At 41.7% G+C, this 16,874-nt stretch overlaps 1 protein-coding gene across 3 annotated transcripts in view; it reads left to right on the forward strand.

Annotated features, from left to right (window-relative positions):
- The window catches only part of epha7 (eph receptor A7), a 202,176-nt gene that overhangs the window by 152,236 nt on the left and 33,066 nt on the right, over positions 1-16,874 (forward strand). For all 3 annotated transcript variants that reach the window (XM_078212656.1, XM_078212657.1, XM_078212658.1), the window contains 3 exons: positions 6,032-6,140; positions 8,580-8,635; positions 13,317-13,442. In XM_078212656.1, the coding sequence (XP_078068782.1) occupies positions 6,032-6,140; positions 8,580-8,635; positions 13,317-13,442 (291 nt within the window). The remainder of the gene's footprint in view (positions 1-6,031; positions 6,141-8,579; positions 8,636-13,316; positions 13,443-16,874) is intronic.

Here is a 16,874-nt window from a genome sequence, read left to right on the forward strand (position 1 = left end):
TGCTGAAAGATTCTTAATAGAATCTCATTACATAAGGTCATTTTAATCAACTCTAATTACCAAGTCTTGGCCTTGAATCTGCTTGCTGAGGAAGAGATACTAATGAGTCTAAATAATTTTGTCTTGTCAGCTTAACAATGGATTTTGTATGGTTTTACTTTTTGTGGGTCTGAACCAGTCGTCATCTTTCAATGGCTCCAAAGATTATTACATTTTAATGAATAATCAACATAGCATATAGCACATCATTTACATAAAAGCAAAATACTGCAGATGCTGGAAATCTAAAATAAATACAAAGTGCTGGAAAAACTTAACGGGCGAGATTCTAAGGCCTCGCTCGGGCGAGACCAGAAATTCCCACCTGAGGTCAGTGGAGATTTCCATTGTCGCACCCTCGTCCGCTCCAATTCCAGATTGGGCAACTGGTCTGGAAAATCTATGGGGAGAGAAACAGGTTTGTGTTTCAAGTTTAATCTAACTCTTCTTCAGACCAAAGAAGAATCGTATTAGATTCAAAACGTTAACCTTGTTTCTCTCTCCAAAGATGCTGCCAGATCTGTTGCATTTTCCCAGCATTTTTTGATTTTATTTCACATAATACTTTTACATGATATTTACTGACATATGCTGGCTGCTGCATAATGATGCAATCCTGTACGGTTTTCAAAACTAATTATTATGGACACTAACTATGTGCCAAGTAGGTTAAATACGCTGAAAGTGCAACCATCTACAAATTATTATACATGCTGTTGTTATGTACAGATTCTTATATAAATTGACAAGTTGCTCTATACTGATTGTTATTTGGTCACTATAGTTATGCCATTTACTGACAGGACTATTTGACATTGGCTGTTATATTGACTGTGCCATAGGATGTACATTGACAGTGCTATTATATACTGATTGTGTTATGTGCACTGAGAATGACGCTAACGTTAATTTTTGTAATTGCATGAAACTGATATATTATACACGACCTGTTAACAATTGCTAACTTTAATGCTTGACTATATTATGTAAGTTGCAATTGGATAGTGTTCCATGCTGAAACTGCAGTATTGTGATGTATGCTAACATTACTATTATATGTTGAATGTGTGGTATGATATACACCTATAGTATTGACTACATATTGATTTTCTTGTATGATAAATACTGATTAGTGCTGATAACTTGCTGTATCATACATTATGTAATACCAGTGTTATTATATACAGGTTGTACTGTGCGATATATACTGATATCACTTATGTTGACTGCACTTTATGATGTGCATGTTGTGTGCAGCCTGTATTAGCTGGGACACGCTGACCTATTTTTCTGTAATCAGTGCATTATCACTTGATAAATTTGCCTTGGTCACATCATAATTGCTAACATTTCAATGTGTTTCTGAGAACCACAAATAATCACTGTCAGTCAAACAATAATGTCTTTAACCTTTCCACAATAGTTAATGTAAATAAAATGCCATCAGAAATGAGGGAGCGATTTCAAGTTTTCTCATTAGGATTCCACAATCGAACCAATGTGATTATGCTCCTGGTGCTCATTAACTTGCATTTATTTCACAAATGGAGTTACATTTTACAATGGACAGGAATGTTTTCAGAGCAGTTTAAAAGTAGAACAACTGTTGTGTGCCATAGAATTTATCCCTCTGAGTGCCTTACACCATTACATGATATCATTTTATGCAAATTCCTTGACTGGTTTCCTCATCTTCTGATGTTTTTAATACTAATTTTGAAATGGCCCGATTCTTTTGGTGAATGATTTGATAATAACAATGTCACAACTGTACACTGTGAGCAAGAAAAGGAATGGTTAAACATTGTTTAATTAAGGTTTCCAAACTGATGTAATTGATTCCTACCTAACTAAGCTATCATTTCCCTTAGCGCTAGTTTTTTTCCTATGGGCACCCTTCATCTCCCACCAACATAAGTAGATTAACTCAGTAATTTTCTAATCTTGCCTCAAGCTCAACCTTCACCTGTCGTGTTGGGGTCAACCCATTTGGGACTGACACTTCCCAGGAAGCCTTTAAGATTTCATTGATGTCCTCTTTTTCTACTATTTCATTGCTCTTGCACATGGGCATATTATTAGCTTTCCAATCGGCTCAGATTTTCTTAATTAGATAACATTGTTGTAATTGCTCTGCTTATGATAAGTGCACTACTTCATTACTCCCTGGCACTCATTCTTCGTCTTGCAATCAAACTAAGCGAGGAACTGGGAATTTAAGCATTCAGTATCGATGGCAAGGAGTTAAAGGTAGTAAGTAATCATTTCGTCTGTGACTAAATCTTTAGGCCTTCCAGCTAGATCTCCACAATTAAATTGTTAGCTGGCACCAACTAGACTGATTCGTAGAAACATCCAAGTTTTTCCACTGCAGGAACTATTTGGGAACTGCAGCTCGACCTAATTTCAGTGGAGAAAATCAGCGAGAGACCAAGAAATCTCATTACTGCCAACATTTATAAGTTCCTTAAAAAAAGTGCACATATTTTGTGAATATAGCTTTATTATCTCTGTGTGACTGTGCAGGGAGACTTCTTTCTGCAAGCACAATAAAAATCGAACTGTTGTCGTGATACCTAATTGGCTTCAGGAAGTGAATTTGCCATTTGAAGATTCAGGCTTAGGTTTTCACTCTCCCGACCCGGCAGAACGTTTAATTTTCGTTCTTTTGCAGGGGTGGGTATTACCAGGCATCGAGCCCCCTGAAACAGTGCGGAGGCAGGCAAAGGTGCAGATGTGGGCTGTGTGAAAAGCTGACATCGATGCCCCAGGGCTTATAAGAAAAAGTCTAAAATCTTAAAAAGCCCTCTAGTCCTCGTCCCTCACATCTTCTCAAATCCCCGCACACTCCTCATGCTCCATTCATGCCATGTCATGCCCCTTTACTCACCCCCAAGGCCCTTTATAGCCCCATACCAATTCATGGCAAGCTATGCCCCCACCAAAACTATGTGCCTTTTATTCCCTCCATGTCAACTAACCCAATATCCTCCATGGGCAGACCTCAGAGAATTTCTATATTTATTGATAATTCCAAAATTGAAAAAACATTGATGAAAATAATATTTACTACCTTTAAATTGCTTCAAGTAGTTAATCCTTTGAAAAAGCAAACACTTACTTCAAGTATTTAATTCCTTATAAAAACAAACATTTGTGTTCTTAGCCCCACACCAAAGACTTTGTAACTATCAGGAACTCTCAATCAAACTGTGAACTGACAGGAGCCCCTACTGTGATAATGATAGGCAGTGAAATCATGCTGCACAATTCTTATGATTAGGTCAACAAGTGTGTGTGAATTAACAAGCGTGTTTTTTTTAACTGCAGAATTTTTAAAAATTTGTAATACTTAGGGACCGGCCCTGGCGGGGGGGGGGGGGGGCGGGGGGGCGCGGGGCAATTCTCCCATCCCCTTGCACTAATTTTTTAACAAGGCAGGTTGGGAGATTCCAGCTTTGCCCGATGTGTCGGATTCACGCCAGCTGTCCCCGCCTGCTGGTGTCTCCCAGCGCCAGATTTCCGGCGGCATCACATCTGTGCCGGAAATCGGCGGGGAGGTGCATAAATTATGGTAATGATAATTACCATGTATTTTAAATATGATTAGCAGGCCCAGAACTGAAATGGGGGGCAATCAGGGCTCCCCAGAGGGTCAGGCGATGAGACCCCTGGCAGTGCCCAAGGGGCAAAGTGCCAATGCATAGTGCCTTTGCACTGTCCATTGGGCTTATGGGGGTGGAGACTAGTGGGTGGGGCCTGATGGGGACGGGGCCTATTAGGGAGAATGGTGGGGGGTTCCTGCTGCCACTCTGGCTAAGTATCGGTGGTGGGGGGGGGAGAGGGAGGCCAGCAATTGGGGCTGGCCATCGAGTTGGTGGGGGGGGGGGGGGGGGGGGGTAGTCAGCCTGCTGAGGGCATCTGGACGGCGGGGGGGAGGGGAGGGAGAGCAATTGGAGGGGTGGACAGGAGATCGGGCCATGGGGGAGGGGTTAGAGAGTCGGCTTTGCAGGGCTCATGGGGCTGGCCAGTAATCAAGCTGGCCAGCAATCGGGAGGCCGGTAGTGTTGAGCGGGACACTACACATGCGCCAGTCTCCACTCTGGTAGATCGTCGCATACGCAGTGGCCCATTCAGCATTATGCTGTTGTCCTCTCCAGTGGAATAGACCGCGCCCCCTGAATTTCAGCGTGATTCATGCTAGTACACGCTGCAGTGCGCAGAGTGTGGGAGATTCATTTTGAAACTCCCACTGAAAAAATCGCAGCGTGATTTACTCCAGTTTTCACACAGATTCGACACATAGAATTTTTGGGGGAAAATTCTGGCTCAGGAGATTTAAATGTCTTGGCAGCTTAATAATTCCAATATTTTTAGCCACTTGTTGAGCACATTTATGGCTACTTCTAACAATCTCAAAAGCCACCTTTCTTCTCTCTAAAAGGGTACCCTACATTCCAAAGAACTCAAGTGAAAGTTGAGACCTTGTCCTGAAAAGTGTGAAGCCCACAAGTTGTGTTTTGGACATCCCACCAACGAAAAATTGGATCTGTTTGAAGGCAGTTGCACTTTTATATGTGCAGCCGACTCTGTGAAGACTGCAACCCATCCCCATTCACCCCCCCACCCAAACCTTGCCCCTGCTGTTAAAAATGATGGGGGCTGGGTTTGCCAGTGGAACTATCAAAATCAACACCATTTTGGCTAAACCAGTGACTCATCTCCATGCCAGTGAATATTCAGGCCTCAAATGATGGTTCATCTAGGTCCAAATAAACAGATGCTTGCTGCATAGCTGTCGACGCAGATCTCCAAGTTTATTAGCACAGCAAAGATTTTCCATGTGTTCCCCAGTATTGCAGTATTTCACCACGGTCTGTTTTCCTCATTTTCCTTGATTGTGATATTGTTTGTGTCTAACAAAGGCAATTCTTGTTTCATCCACAAAATTTCAGTCGATGGATAAGGGAAATTGAATCCCATGGTTGAAGTAATGTTGCATTATGTTGTTTGATGTTTCTTTCCATTTACTGACGCAGGGAATGCTTATTAATTATTCTTGATCATTTGACCAAAGTAGTCAGTACTCAGTCTTTGATACCCCTGGGTTTTGATTATTTTTTTCATCTTCATTAAAGATAGAATGTATGTTCCTCGCCATAGATCTTGTGCAAACTGCACTCTGTACAACAACAATTTATATTGCTTAGATCTTCAATTACAATATTTAGTCTTAGTTTGTACTTCTGGCAGCCTGCATCGAGTCTTCAGACCATGGAATGAGGAACATAACAAAATGTATTGACAGTAATTAATTAAAGATAAATGTGAGTAATTTAATAGAAGGAGTTTTATTCCATCGTTTGCCTGTGGATGCTAAAATATTTATGCTTTAAATGGGTCAATTTGACACGTCATTGTTCACTAATAGTATCGGTTTTCTGCCTCTGTACACTCTTGAAGATATATTTGGCCACCCTCATTTTAATTTGCAAGTAAGGAATTTCTGATTGCATTAATAGCAAAATTTTAGTTGCATTACACTCTTAAAGTTGCAAGTCCCACTTCAGTCCTTTCAATAGTAATTAAACTGATCAGTTAAAATGCATGATTATACAAGAGAAGATTCAAGCAGGAGGTGGAGGATTCTTCAAATTTGTCAATAGCTTATAAATTAATTTGCAAACAGGAAGTCCTTGTTTTCTTGATCACACATTTCAATAACATTGCAGGTTTAAGCATCTATTCAGGATGCATTGTGAGAACTCAGATCTACGCCAAAAGTGCTGTTACATCTTCATGAACAGATAATAGATTGTTCGACTAGACTATCAGACATTATAGAAGCTGCCCTCTTTTCCAAGAAGAGCTACATGGATTACACTGAGTTTTGTCAACTTATTTTGAGTTTTTAATCTGGAGATTTCCTTTACTCCCAATATTTTGTAATCTCAGCCACACTGATTTGAAATGTTTCCCATTCTGTTCCTAGCTACAGCTGCTTCCTCTGAACAGAATCCAGTCATTATCATTGCTGTGGTTGCCGTAGCAGGGACCATCATTCTGGTCTTCATGGTGTTCGGCTTCATTATTGGACGAAGGTATGGAACTAAGGAACATGCAGACGTGGGGCACACGATCGAGGGGTACGTGATCGTGGTGTGTACAATTAGAGTGCATCCTACTGTGGGGGAGAGGATGAGTGCAATTTGTATGATTGCTGGGTGGATGATGACAGCTCAGTCTGAAGGCTTTTTCTGATCATGCTCTGATAGCAGAAAGTCAAGTCAGCTAACTAGAACGATGGATAGTCTGGGCAGACAGAGATTTCACAGTCTTCTGTTCGTTATAAATGTAAAAATTAAATCATCAACTAACCCAATATACATTTTTAATTCATTCCATGGCTGTTTGTTGTATATGATGTATGTAATAATTTCCTCCAATGTCTTTTCTCTGCAATTCACTTCCTTGGCATGGCTCTCTTTCATAGTACAACACAAGTCTGTTATAAGACAGAAGTCTCATTTCTTCCAGTGATTCCTTCTCTCATCTCTGCACAGTTAACACAAGTGTACCTCAGGACCCCATTCTCGACTCCCTCCTCTTCACTATTATTGCCTTTGATATGTTATCCTTTGGTGACATCAATTGCAGATTCAATTTCCACAAGTAATCTGACAACATTCAGCTCTATTTCAAAGATGCCTCATTAGCTGTAAAACACTTTGGGATTGTCCTGAGGTCATGAAAGGCATTATATAAATGCAAGTCTTTCTTTTTTGTTTAATTACCTCTTTGCTTCCAGCATTGACACATTCGGCTAGAAATATCATCAAGAAGAGTTAAAGTTTCCTTCAGCTCAAATGTGATACAGCAGAACCCACTCTCTCCTTGGCTCCCACCAACATTACCTGCCACTTGCCTCAGCTCCATCCTCTCTAAAACCTTCTGTCTTGGCACCCTTTCCGCTTTCTTTAAAATGCCTCCTAAAACCTTTCTGTTCCACCATGCTTTTGGCCCTCGCCCCTAAACTACTGTTTCCCTTTTTCTCCTGCTTGATGTTCATCTTTCTTCCACCGTGTGAAGCATTCTGAGATGTTTTCCTTACGTGAGGAGAGCGATAGAAATGTAAGTTGTTATTGTACTTTTCTTTTCTTGTTGATCGTAATTGTCTTGCACTGTATCATTGCAGGAGGGAGACTGTTAATAATGCAGAAAAATGATTGGATGGCAGAGAGGCACAGGCAAAGAGTAGGGATGTTGTGTGTCAGAAGTACTGCCTTAGAAAAATATCATCTGCTTTTTCTAATATATCAGTGTGTACCCCACGGGTGCACTGAGTAGATGTAGCATTTTATTAGAAATTTTATTGAAAGTTGTGCATTACTGTAAGAATTCTCAATATTTCTAACCTTTGCATTATTGACTCCATCAAGATAAACAGAGTGAGGATTTAGACACTTAATGCATGAACTATTCGCACTTACCACATCTGCAAAATGATGTTGTACAGTGTTATTATCAGTTCATCGAGTGATATATTTAATCGACAGACTTGCAAACTTCAAGATTTGTATATTGGCAAGTTTAGAATATTTCTCTATGATTTTTGTGACTTGAGCACAAGTGGCCCAGGTTTGTTCCTTTGCATGCTTCTCTGTATAATTGTATTGGTAACATATAATGAAGCAACACAAACTTACTTTTGTAAATCAGAAGGTTTAAATCTCGCCATATCCTACATGAGCATTTACACTACAACCCCATAAATTATCAATATGCTGACTTGTACATTAGTGCACAGTACAACCGCAGAACACTCACAGCACACAATGTCATACAATGCAGGCAGGAAATTTCCTTACTTTTTGTTGTATATACAAAACATGTATAACATGTTATATATATAACACAAAAGCTCACGTCATGATGCAAGCACCAGATTTTACAGTATCACATAACAGTCTGCAATACAGAGCAATACACAATATATCAGAATGTACAGTAATATACAGTTGAGATTAAACTTATGAGAGCATAACGTGGATGGTAGCAAAACAGCCCTTCATTTTACAATGTGCCAAAATTTCTTTTTCATTTACTTCAATATAGAAACAAATTGGGCAAAAGTATACATTGGGCAGCTGATCTGTTATCAGCCATTTTGCGTTCCTACCAAAGTTGAATTTCAGCCCAGAATACACAATGCAGTAGCATGCAATACAAATTATCCATACTTCAGAGTACAATACAGCCACAGAATATTATACGTGTACAACATATGCATGAAGATGAACATCAACAAAGGTGTAATATACACTTGTGCATTAATAAAGATTATTAAGGCCAAAGATGCCATGTCCAGGAATGATTGAATAATAAGTGCACATTGGATGCTGGATCCGAGCATCTTATGCTGATCAGTAACATTGATCTGTCATTCCTGTAGCAAGTTCCGGCATCTGTATTCAGCAGCTATAGCTGGTGTGTATCAAAGATGTATTAACTTTAATGAATTGTCTCATTTTCTTATTCAGACACTGTGGCTACAGCAAAGCTGAGCAGGAAGGGGATGAAGAGCTCTATTTCCACTGTAAGTACGCTATCTAACCCTTCAACTCTCAGTAGAAGCATATGGGCCATTTTCTTTTCCAAGCGTTTTTCATCCTCTAGAGCTCCCACTCGTAGAATTATATTTTGTCCTTCCTTTCTCCCACTTTCAACTATGCAACAGCTAAAACAACGGCAACTGCATAATACAGAAACAGGACTCTTAATGAGTTGTGTGCTAGGCTTCTTGCCTTGTTTTTATTAATTATCCTGCAACATTTCACCTAAACCAAGCTGAAGAAACTATTACATTGAAATTGTTGCGGTCAATTTAAGAGGTGTGCAAAATTAAGACATGCAGCCTTAAAGAATGCAGTAATGAATGATTTTATTTTGTGTACCACTTTTTAACCACTTGCGCTGAGTAGCTGATTAATTTCAATATGTCGGCATCACTGCTGCCAAACATTTAAAGTTGTTTCGTTCCAGAAATCTGTACAGACAGAAAATGCTAGGAATGACCCAACAGCACTTTTTAAGAAAAAGACAAGTTAACATTCCAGGTACAGATCCTCCATTGGAACTGGTGAAGTGTCTACACTGAGACCTTTAAACCTGCCTGTACTCTTAAACAGATGCTGAAGGACTTGCTGTGTATTTGCAGCATTTCTGTTTGTACTTCAGATTCCCAGCGTTTACAGTTGTTCCTTTCTTTTGTATTGTGTAAAATCTGTGGAGGGGAATTTCAGTTCATGGCTGCGGATTCTCTGAGGCTGTCACCTCGAAGTATTGTGGTACAATCTGCTGCAGATGAGCAATGCTGAAATAGCACTGGATTCCATGATGGTTCAGGTGAATTTTAGTCATCCAGGGGGCCTGCCTTAAAATAGCTGTTCTGCTACTTAAATATGTAAATCGAAGCCCTAGGCTGGTTGGGAGGGGGTCCCCAAAGCAACTCAGTGCAAATGGGCAGAGCTTGCTCCTTTAATGTTCCACCCGGTTGTACCAGGCAATGACGGGTCCAACCAACACTTTTAAAGGGACCTTCCAATGGCTGTATATACACACATACACACACACACATACACAGACACACATACACACACACACATACACACACACACATACACAGACACACATACACACACACACATACACAGACACACTTCAAATTGTTTATTCTCTCCTCATACGTGAACCCTTTCATCCCCGGAAACAATCTGGTGAACCTCCTCTGAACTGCCCCCAATGCCACCACACCCTTCCTCAAATAAGGAGAACAAAACTGGGCACAATACTCCAGATGTGGTCTCACCAACACCGTATAGAATTGCAACAACAAAGCCAAAAACTTTCCTGACTTCGCTTCCCACCCTAAGGATGAAAATTCTACCCTATATCTCCAATAACTCCAACTTACATCAGTGCCTCCAATGGTAATTTGCAGGCTTACATTATTTCCAAAGTAGGCATTTTAATTATACCACTCATTTATGTTCTAATAATAGAATCATTTAATAATTTTACACTTAGAAATCTCAACATCAAGATGATTTTATACCATTGGCCCAGATACGAATCATCGTAAAAATTTAATCAGAACCTCTGACTTTTCATCTCTGTGTGTCTGTGTATCTCTGTGTGTATGTGTGTCTCTGTGTGTGTGTGTCTCTGTGTGTGTGTATGTGTGTCTCTGTGTGTATGTGTGTGTCGCTGTGTGTGTGCGTGTGCCAGCGCATCTCTCAGTCTGCGCGTCTGCCTGCCTGCGCGTCTGTCTGTCTGTATGTCTGCGTGTGTGTCTGCCTGCCTGCCTGTCTGTCTGTCTGTGCATATAGGTACACATAGGTCGGTATGTACATATATCTGTGTCTTTATAGGCACTTGTGTGTACGTGGTGTATGTCCATGGATCGGTATGTGTGTATATGATGCCGATCACAGTTGGAATCTGATCCATACTTGTTCATTTTAGAGACCATCACTCACCAGCAGCAAAACCTCACGAGAGCTACTTGCTTACTGACAGCTAAGACTCAGACCCCTCAGTCCACATCAGCCATCAGTTTGGAAACTTTGGATGCATTTGATATTTACCTGCATTAACTGCAAGCTAATGTTGTCTCCATGACTGACCCACAATGCCAATCATTAATGAAGCAAGACAGACTGTCATGTCCAAGGCGGGGCAGCTTTGTGGTTAAATGGTGGGGTGTGTAGAAATAATCGCTCCAAAACTTAGGTGCACAGTTCTGACCAGCACAGATAAATAAAATGTATGGGCAGCATATTAATCTGACTGCATTTGGGAAAGATTGCTTTCCTCACCAATAATTAACTGGTATCTGATATTACATGAAGAATGTTCAGCAAATTGACAACAAATAGATCCCATTAATAAGTTTCACTTTTAAGACCCAATTTGTCATTTCTATTGCCAGACATAAATAAGCTTGTGATAGGACATTCCTATTCAATTGTGGGACAATTTGAATCGACAAAAGAATTAATAAATGTGAACAAGGAGAATTAGTTGGTATCAATCCACTGTAATTCTGAAAACTGGAGGTACAAGGCCTACAACAAAAATTGGTTTTTATTTGTCATAAATCTCGTGTAGTTGGTTTATAATATGAAGTAATATGAGTTTGAGGTAATCCTATTGCAACAATACAAATTAACACATCTAATACGAATCCTCTGGTACTAAAGTAGTTAACCAAAGCTGCAGTAGATCTCTCTCCAGGCTTTTCTTGTCTGTTTTCTGTTAAATCCTGGAAACATCCCAACCCTACTGCCAATTTCTACAATGATCATAGCATCAGAATTCTTTTCTTTAAAAGGTATTGAATTAAAATTCAGACTGCAATGTAATCCTGACCATAATCAAGCTCCAGAAGTATTTATAAATTCCTACCAGTCTGCCTCTGTCTAGTGAAGCAATAGCTGTCCTGTTATGGGCACACCTTTTACAAATACACGCTTTTAATCCTCCCATTTTATTGTAGGCTTTATAATTGTCAGCAGGTTATAACAGTGTCTGCAAGGTTGGGGGCATGGTGGCAGGAAGTCGCAGCTGAGCCTGATCCTGTCCTCACATGACAGTTACATGGATCCGCACAGCGAGCAGAAATCACTGGATAGTCATTATGACCAGAAAGCCTAGGCAATTTTCCCCTCCCTACCCCAGAGACACTGGGAACGATCATAGTATCCCTGTTAATGCAGTAACCAGGATTAGCACCGAACTGGAGAGATGACCATGGGACTTTCCTGATGTCTGAGTCACAGTCACTCATGCATAAATTTACTGGAATTTCCTTCATTCCCCTTTGTGGATAAATGCTGATTTTATTTAATATTTTCAGGGCTTTTAATTTTGAATTGTATGTTGTTTACATTGAGGCATTCAGTCACTCTGTGCTCTTCAGGACTGGAATTGTGCGCTAGCTCCAGCCGTCAACTGTTCATTTATTCTTTTTAGAACAGTAGTATGAACGGTCAGGACATATTTTTAAAACACGCTGGGGAGGAAAAAGATGAACATGACTGCTAAAAGCCCTTTGGCTTTTAATGAGAACATGAAGAAATCTTGACTCCTAGAAATGCTGCCAAAGAAACAGAGAAGCGATAAAATTAGACCAAATTGTGAAGGCTGGAAATCTGAAAAGCAAGTTTCGGTTTGAGATCCTTATCAAAACCAGAAAGGAAGATAAGTGAATTCCTCTGCAAACCATGAATTGAGGGTCATGCACAGAGACATATCAATTACTGTTACTAAATGGAAGACTGCTAGATGATTTGCAATGGCCATCCTGGTCAGGTTTCCTGTTTTCAGTTCTGTTGAAAGGTTCTCCCAAGCAACATGCTAACTTGGTTTTTTCCAACAGTTGACAGACCTGCATATTTCCAGGAATTTCTGTGCATACATTTATAGTGTCCAGGACGGAGTGACCCTTGTTTCACTGATGGACCGTCTGAGTTATACCATCCTTAGTGCAAAGCCTAATATTCTCATTCAGGCATTTTCCCAGGGTCTAACCTGAGTTTTGATTTTGTCCTATGTTACGGGTAAAGTAGCCATTTTAAAATAGCAGCACTGCAACTATTAAAAAATGCATTCAATAACTTAAGTTTAAAGTTTATTTATTAGTGTCACAAATAGGCTTACATTAACACTGCAATGAAGTTACTGTGAAAATCCCCTAGTCGCCACACTCCGGCGCCTGTTCGGGTGCACTAAGGAAGAATTTAGCCCAGCCAATGCACCTAACCAGCATGTCTTTCGGAGAGTGGGAGGAAACCAGAGCATCCTGAGGAAACCCACGCAGACATGGGGAGAATGTGCTGACTCTGCGCAGACCGTGACCCAAGCCAGGAATCGAACCCGTGTCCCTGGCACTGTGAGGCAGCAGTGCTAACCACTGCGCAACCGTGCCACCCTGAATTAGATGGCAATTTCAAAATCATAACTATTTTTTTAAAACTCAGTTGGATAGAAGTAAATGGCCAGGAAGCACTTCTAACTGGTACAAATCCTTAGGTTACCACTGATAATGCAGCCAGTTAGTAAATCTGATTTTAGTGCATTGTTTACAGGATCATTTTTCAGTCATTCCTTGCCACAGAATGGTCTGAATCAGCACAGATCGAATGATATGTGCAGCGATGTTCCCATGCATGCACATAGTAATTCATCACAATCAATCTTCCCTCACTTTACTACAGTTAAATTACCAGGTTCAAGAACGTACATCGATCCAGAAACCTACGAGGACCCTAACCGGGCTGTCCATCAATTTGCCAAGGAATTAGACGCTTCCTGCATTAAGATTGAAAGAGTGATTGGAGCAGGTAAGTCTGTTACTGGCGAGTGATTGAACTATTCCACTTAAGTAATATCGAAAGCCATCTATCTTGGGTGACAGCAGTGTGTCCCAGAGAATAAGAGGCCAGTAAAATACTTTCCAATCATTGGCATTTGAACTACAATTCAACAGATAACAAGAGGTGCGATAAAGGTCTCGTCTTCTAGTGTGCACCTTGTATGAATTGTAGTGTGAATTGTAAAAAAACACATTAGGCCTAATCAACCCATTTCTTTGTCAGACCTTAACTGCATCTACTTTTGCTACAGCACCTTACTTTTCTTAAAACACATCTAATTTGCTTTCCATTTCTCTCTTAGTGTTGAAATTCTCTCTATGGACTGCTATCAGCAGTCTTTCCCCTTGTTTCTGTGGCTATGACTCATCTCTCATTCCCTCACCCTACAGTATAAATATCTCCCACTTTCTATGCCTTTTAGCTTTGACAAAGGGTCATCTGAACTTGCAACGTCAGCTCATTTCTCTCCTTAGAGACCTGCTGAGATTTTCCAGCATTTTCTCTTTTGGTTTCTAATTTGTTATTGCTTGAACCCCTTTGTACTGTGCACCTCAATGCTTTTTCCACGTAACTTTGATTCCACAACTCTAATAATCAATAGAGTGAAAATACTACATTGCACACGAACTTTCCTTTCTTCATCATAAGCTGCTGCTGAAGTGCAGGCTACATGTCAATAATCACTATTGGTCAAGGTTCCCCACAATAATGTTATAGCACAAACTTCAAGAAGATCTCAAAATAGTTAAACTTGTCGCTCAAGGAAAAGAAGGGGCAGATTTTTCCTAGCTCCGTGGAGAGAAGGTTGGAGGTGGTGGACTCTGGGATAATAGTAGGAAGCTGCTTCAGGACTGGGGAAGTGTCTCATGAGTGGGCTGCCCGCTCCACGAAACAGGCTGGTAATTTAAATAGTTCGGGTCCTAATCAGGAGCTATTTTCCGAGCACACCAGAATGTTACTGGCAGCGAAACAGCCCACCAGCCGCTACCATAAGTGTAGGCCGCTGGCTTACTGGAGGCAGCTTCCCTGTGGCAGGCTTGAGATTCATCAGAAGCAGGGGCTCTTTGCCCCATTTACAGAGCCACAGGAAGGAAGGTCCACTCCTGTCAACCCAATGATGTCCCCAGAGGGCTTTCTCCTCAATTCCTCTGGTTGGGCTGACATTCATGATGTGGAGATGCCAGCATTGGACTGGGGTAAACACAATAAGAGGTCTAACAACACCAGGTTAAAGCCCAACAGGTTTATTTGGTAGCAAAAGCCACTAGCTTTCGGAACAGGCTGTCCCTGGCTGACAGCATCAGGGCCTCCCTGATGGAGGTGGCCAATTAGCAGGCGGGCTCCAGGAAGATCAGAGGTCGGCCTCGCTGCTGACATGTGTGACTCAGAACTCCCATTTGGTCCTGATGTTGGGGTCCTGAAGCCCATGGGAAAATGCTGCCCAAAATCTCCCAGAATTTTGTTATGGCTTCCAAAAAGATCCTATCCATGCCATTGGCCTGTAAAGGACAAATTCCGTACTGAAAGATAGATGTGGCCATTTGTTTTACTGTTGTCAGGGACTGTGAATTCAGGTGTGGTCTGTTTGATTTCCATGGTGAGAAAATTTAAAAATGTAAATAAATGAGAATTGTTTACCATCCATTGGGATGTAAACCAAAGTAAGCCCAAGACTATCTGGGGATGATTTTCAGCTGACAGCCACATGCTTCTCACCTGAAAACACAGCCGACCAACAGCTGACAATCGGGAAGGCACTTCAGCAGGAATCATGGGTGACTTTTCAGGCAGGGGAGCAGAAGTTGTGAAACCCTATAAAATCCAGCCCAATGGGATAAAGCTTTGAATCCACATCCTCATAAATCATAAACAAAGAACAAAGAACAAAGAACAATACAGCACAGGAACAGGCCCTTCGGCCCTCCAAGCCCGCGCCGCTCCCCGGTCCAGGATTGAATCCTGAATCCAGGATCCCCGCCCAATTTTCCAGCCTATCTACATACCAATATCCTATCCACCAAGCTGTCCCTCACAGCTACGATGTTTTGTTCATTACAACCTATTAACTCACCCCCACCCCCCCATTCCAAACCATGTGATCTCCAGGGAGAGGCAAAAACCCAGAGTGAAAAACCCCAGGGCCAATATGGGGAAAAAAAAAATCTGGGAAATTCCTCTCCGACCCCCTGAGGTGATCGAAACGAGTCCAGGAGATCACAATGGCCCTGATCGGAAAATGCTTCCCAACCCTAGTCATTTCCACTTCCACGAACACCATATGAATTCCCTGCCCCCGAGACAGGTTCCCAACTATCCGCAGTCTCGCTCTGTACTGGCACCAGCAAGATGATCATAGAATGAAGCCTTGAAACGAGAAACAAGGAACAATTAGCCCGCGCCGCTCCCTGGTCCAAACTAGACCACTCTTTTGTATCCCTCCATTCCCAATCCGTTCATATAGCTGTCTAGATAAGTCTTAAACGTTCCCAGTGTGTCCGCCTCCACCACCTTGCCCGGCAACACATTCCAGGCCCCCACGACCCTCTGTGTGAAATATGTCCTTCTGATATCTGTGTTAAACCTCCCCCCCTTCACCTTGAACCTATGACCCCTCGTGAACGTCACCACCGACCCGGGGAAAAGCTTCCCACCGTTCACCCTATCCATGCCTTTCATAATTTTATACACCTCTATTAAGTCTCCCCTCATCCTCCGTCTTTCCAAGGAGAACAACCCCAGTTTCCCCAATCTCTCCTCATAACCAAGCCCCTCCATACCAGGCAACATCCTGGTAAACTTCCTCTGTACTCTCTCCAAAGCCTCCACGTCCTTCTGGTAGTGTGGCGACCAGAACTGGACGCAGTATTCCAAATGCGGCCGAACCAACGTTCTATACATCTGCAACATCAGACCCCAACTTTTATACTCTATGCCCCGTCCTATAAAGGCAAGCATGCCATATGCCTTCTTCACCACCTTCTCCACCTGTGACGTCACCTTCAAAGATCTGTGGACTTGCACACCCAGGTCCCTCTGCGTCTCTACACCCTTTATGGTTCTTCCATTTATCGTGTAGCTCCTCCCTACATTATTCCCACCAAAATGCATCACTTCGCATTTATCAGGATTGAACTCCATCTGCCATTTCCTTGCCCAAATTTCCAGCCTATCTATATCCTTCTGTAGCCTCTGACTATGTTCCTCACTGTCTGCAAGTCCTGCCAGTTTTGTGTCGTCTGCAAACTTACTGATCACCCCAGTTACTCCTTCTTCCAGATCATTTATATAAATCACAAACAGCAGAGGTCCCAATACAGAGCCCTGCGGTACACCACTAGTCACAGGCCTCCAGCCGGAAAAAGACCCTTCCACTACCACCCTCTGTCTTCTATGACCAAG

The sequence above is a fragment of the Mustelus asterias genome, chromosome 5, assembly GCF_964213995.1.
Source record: "Mustelus asterias chromosome 5, sMusAst1.hap1.1, whole genome shotgun sequence".
NCBI classification, from domain to species: domain Eukaryota; kingdom Metazoa; phylum Chordata; class Chondrichthyes; order Carcharhiniformes; family Triakidae; genus Mustelus; species Mustelus asterias.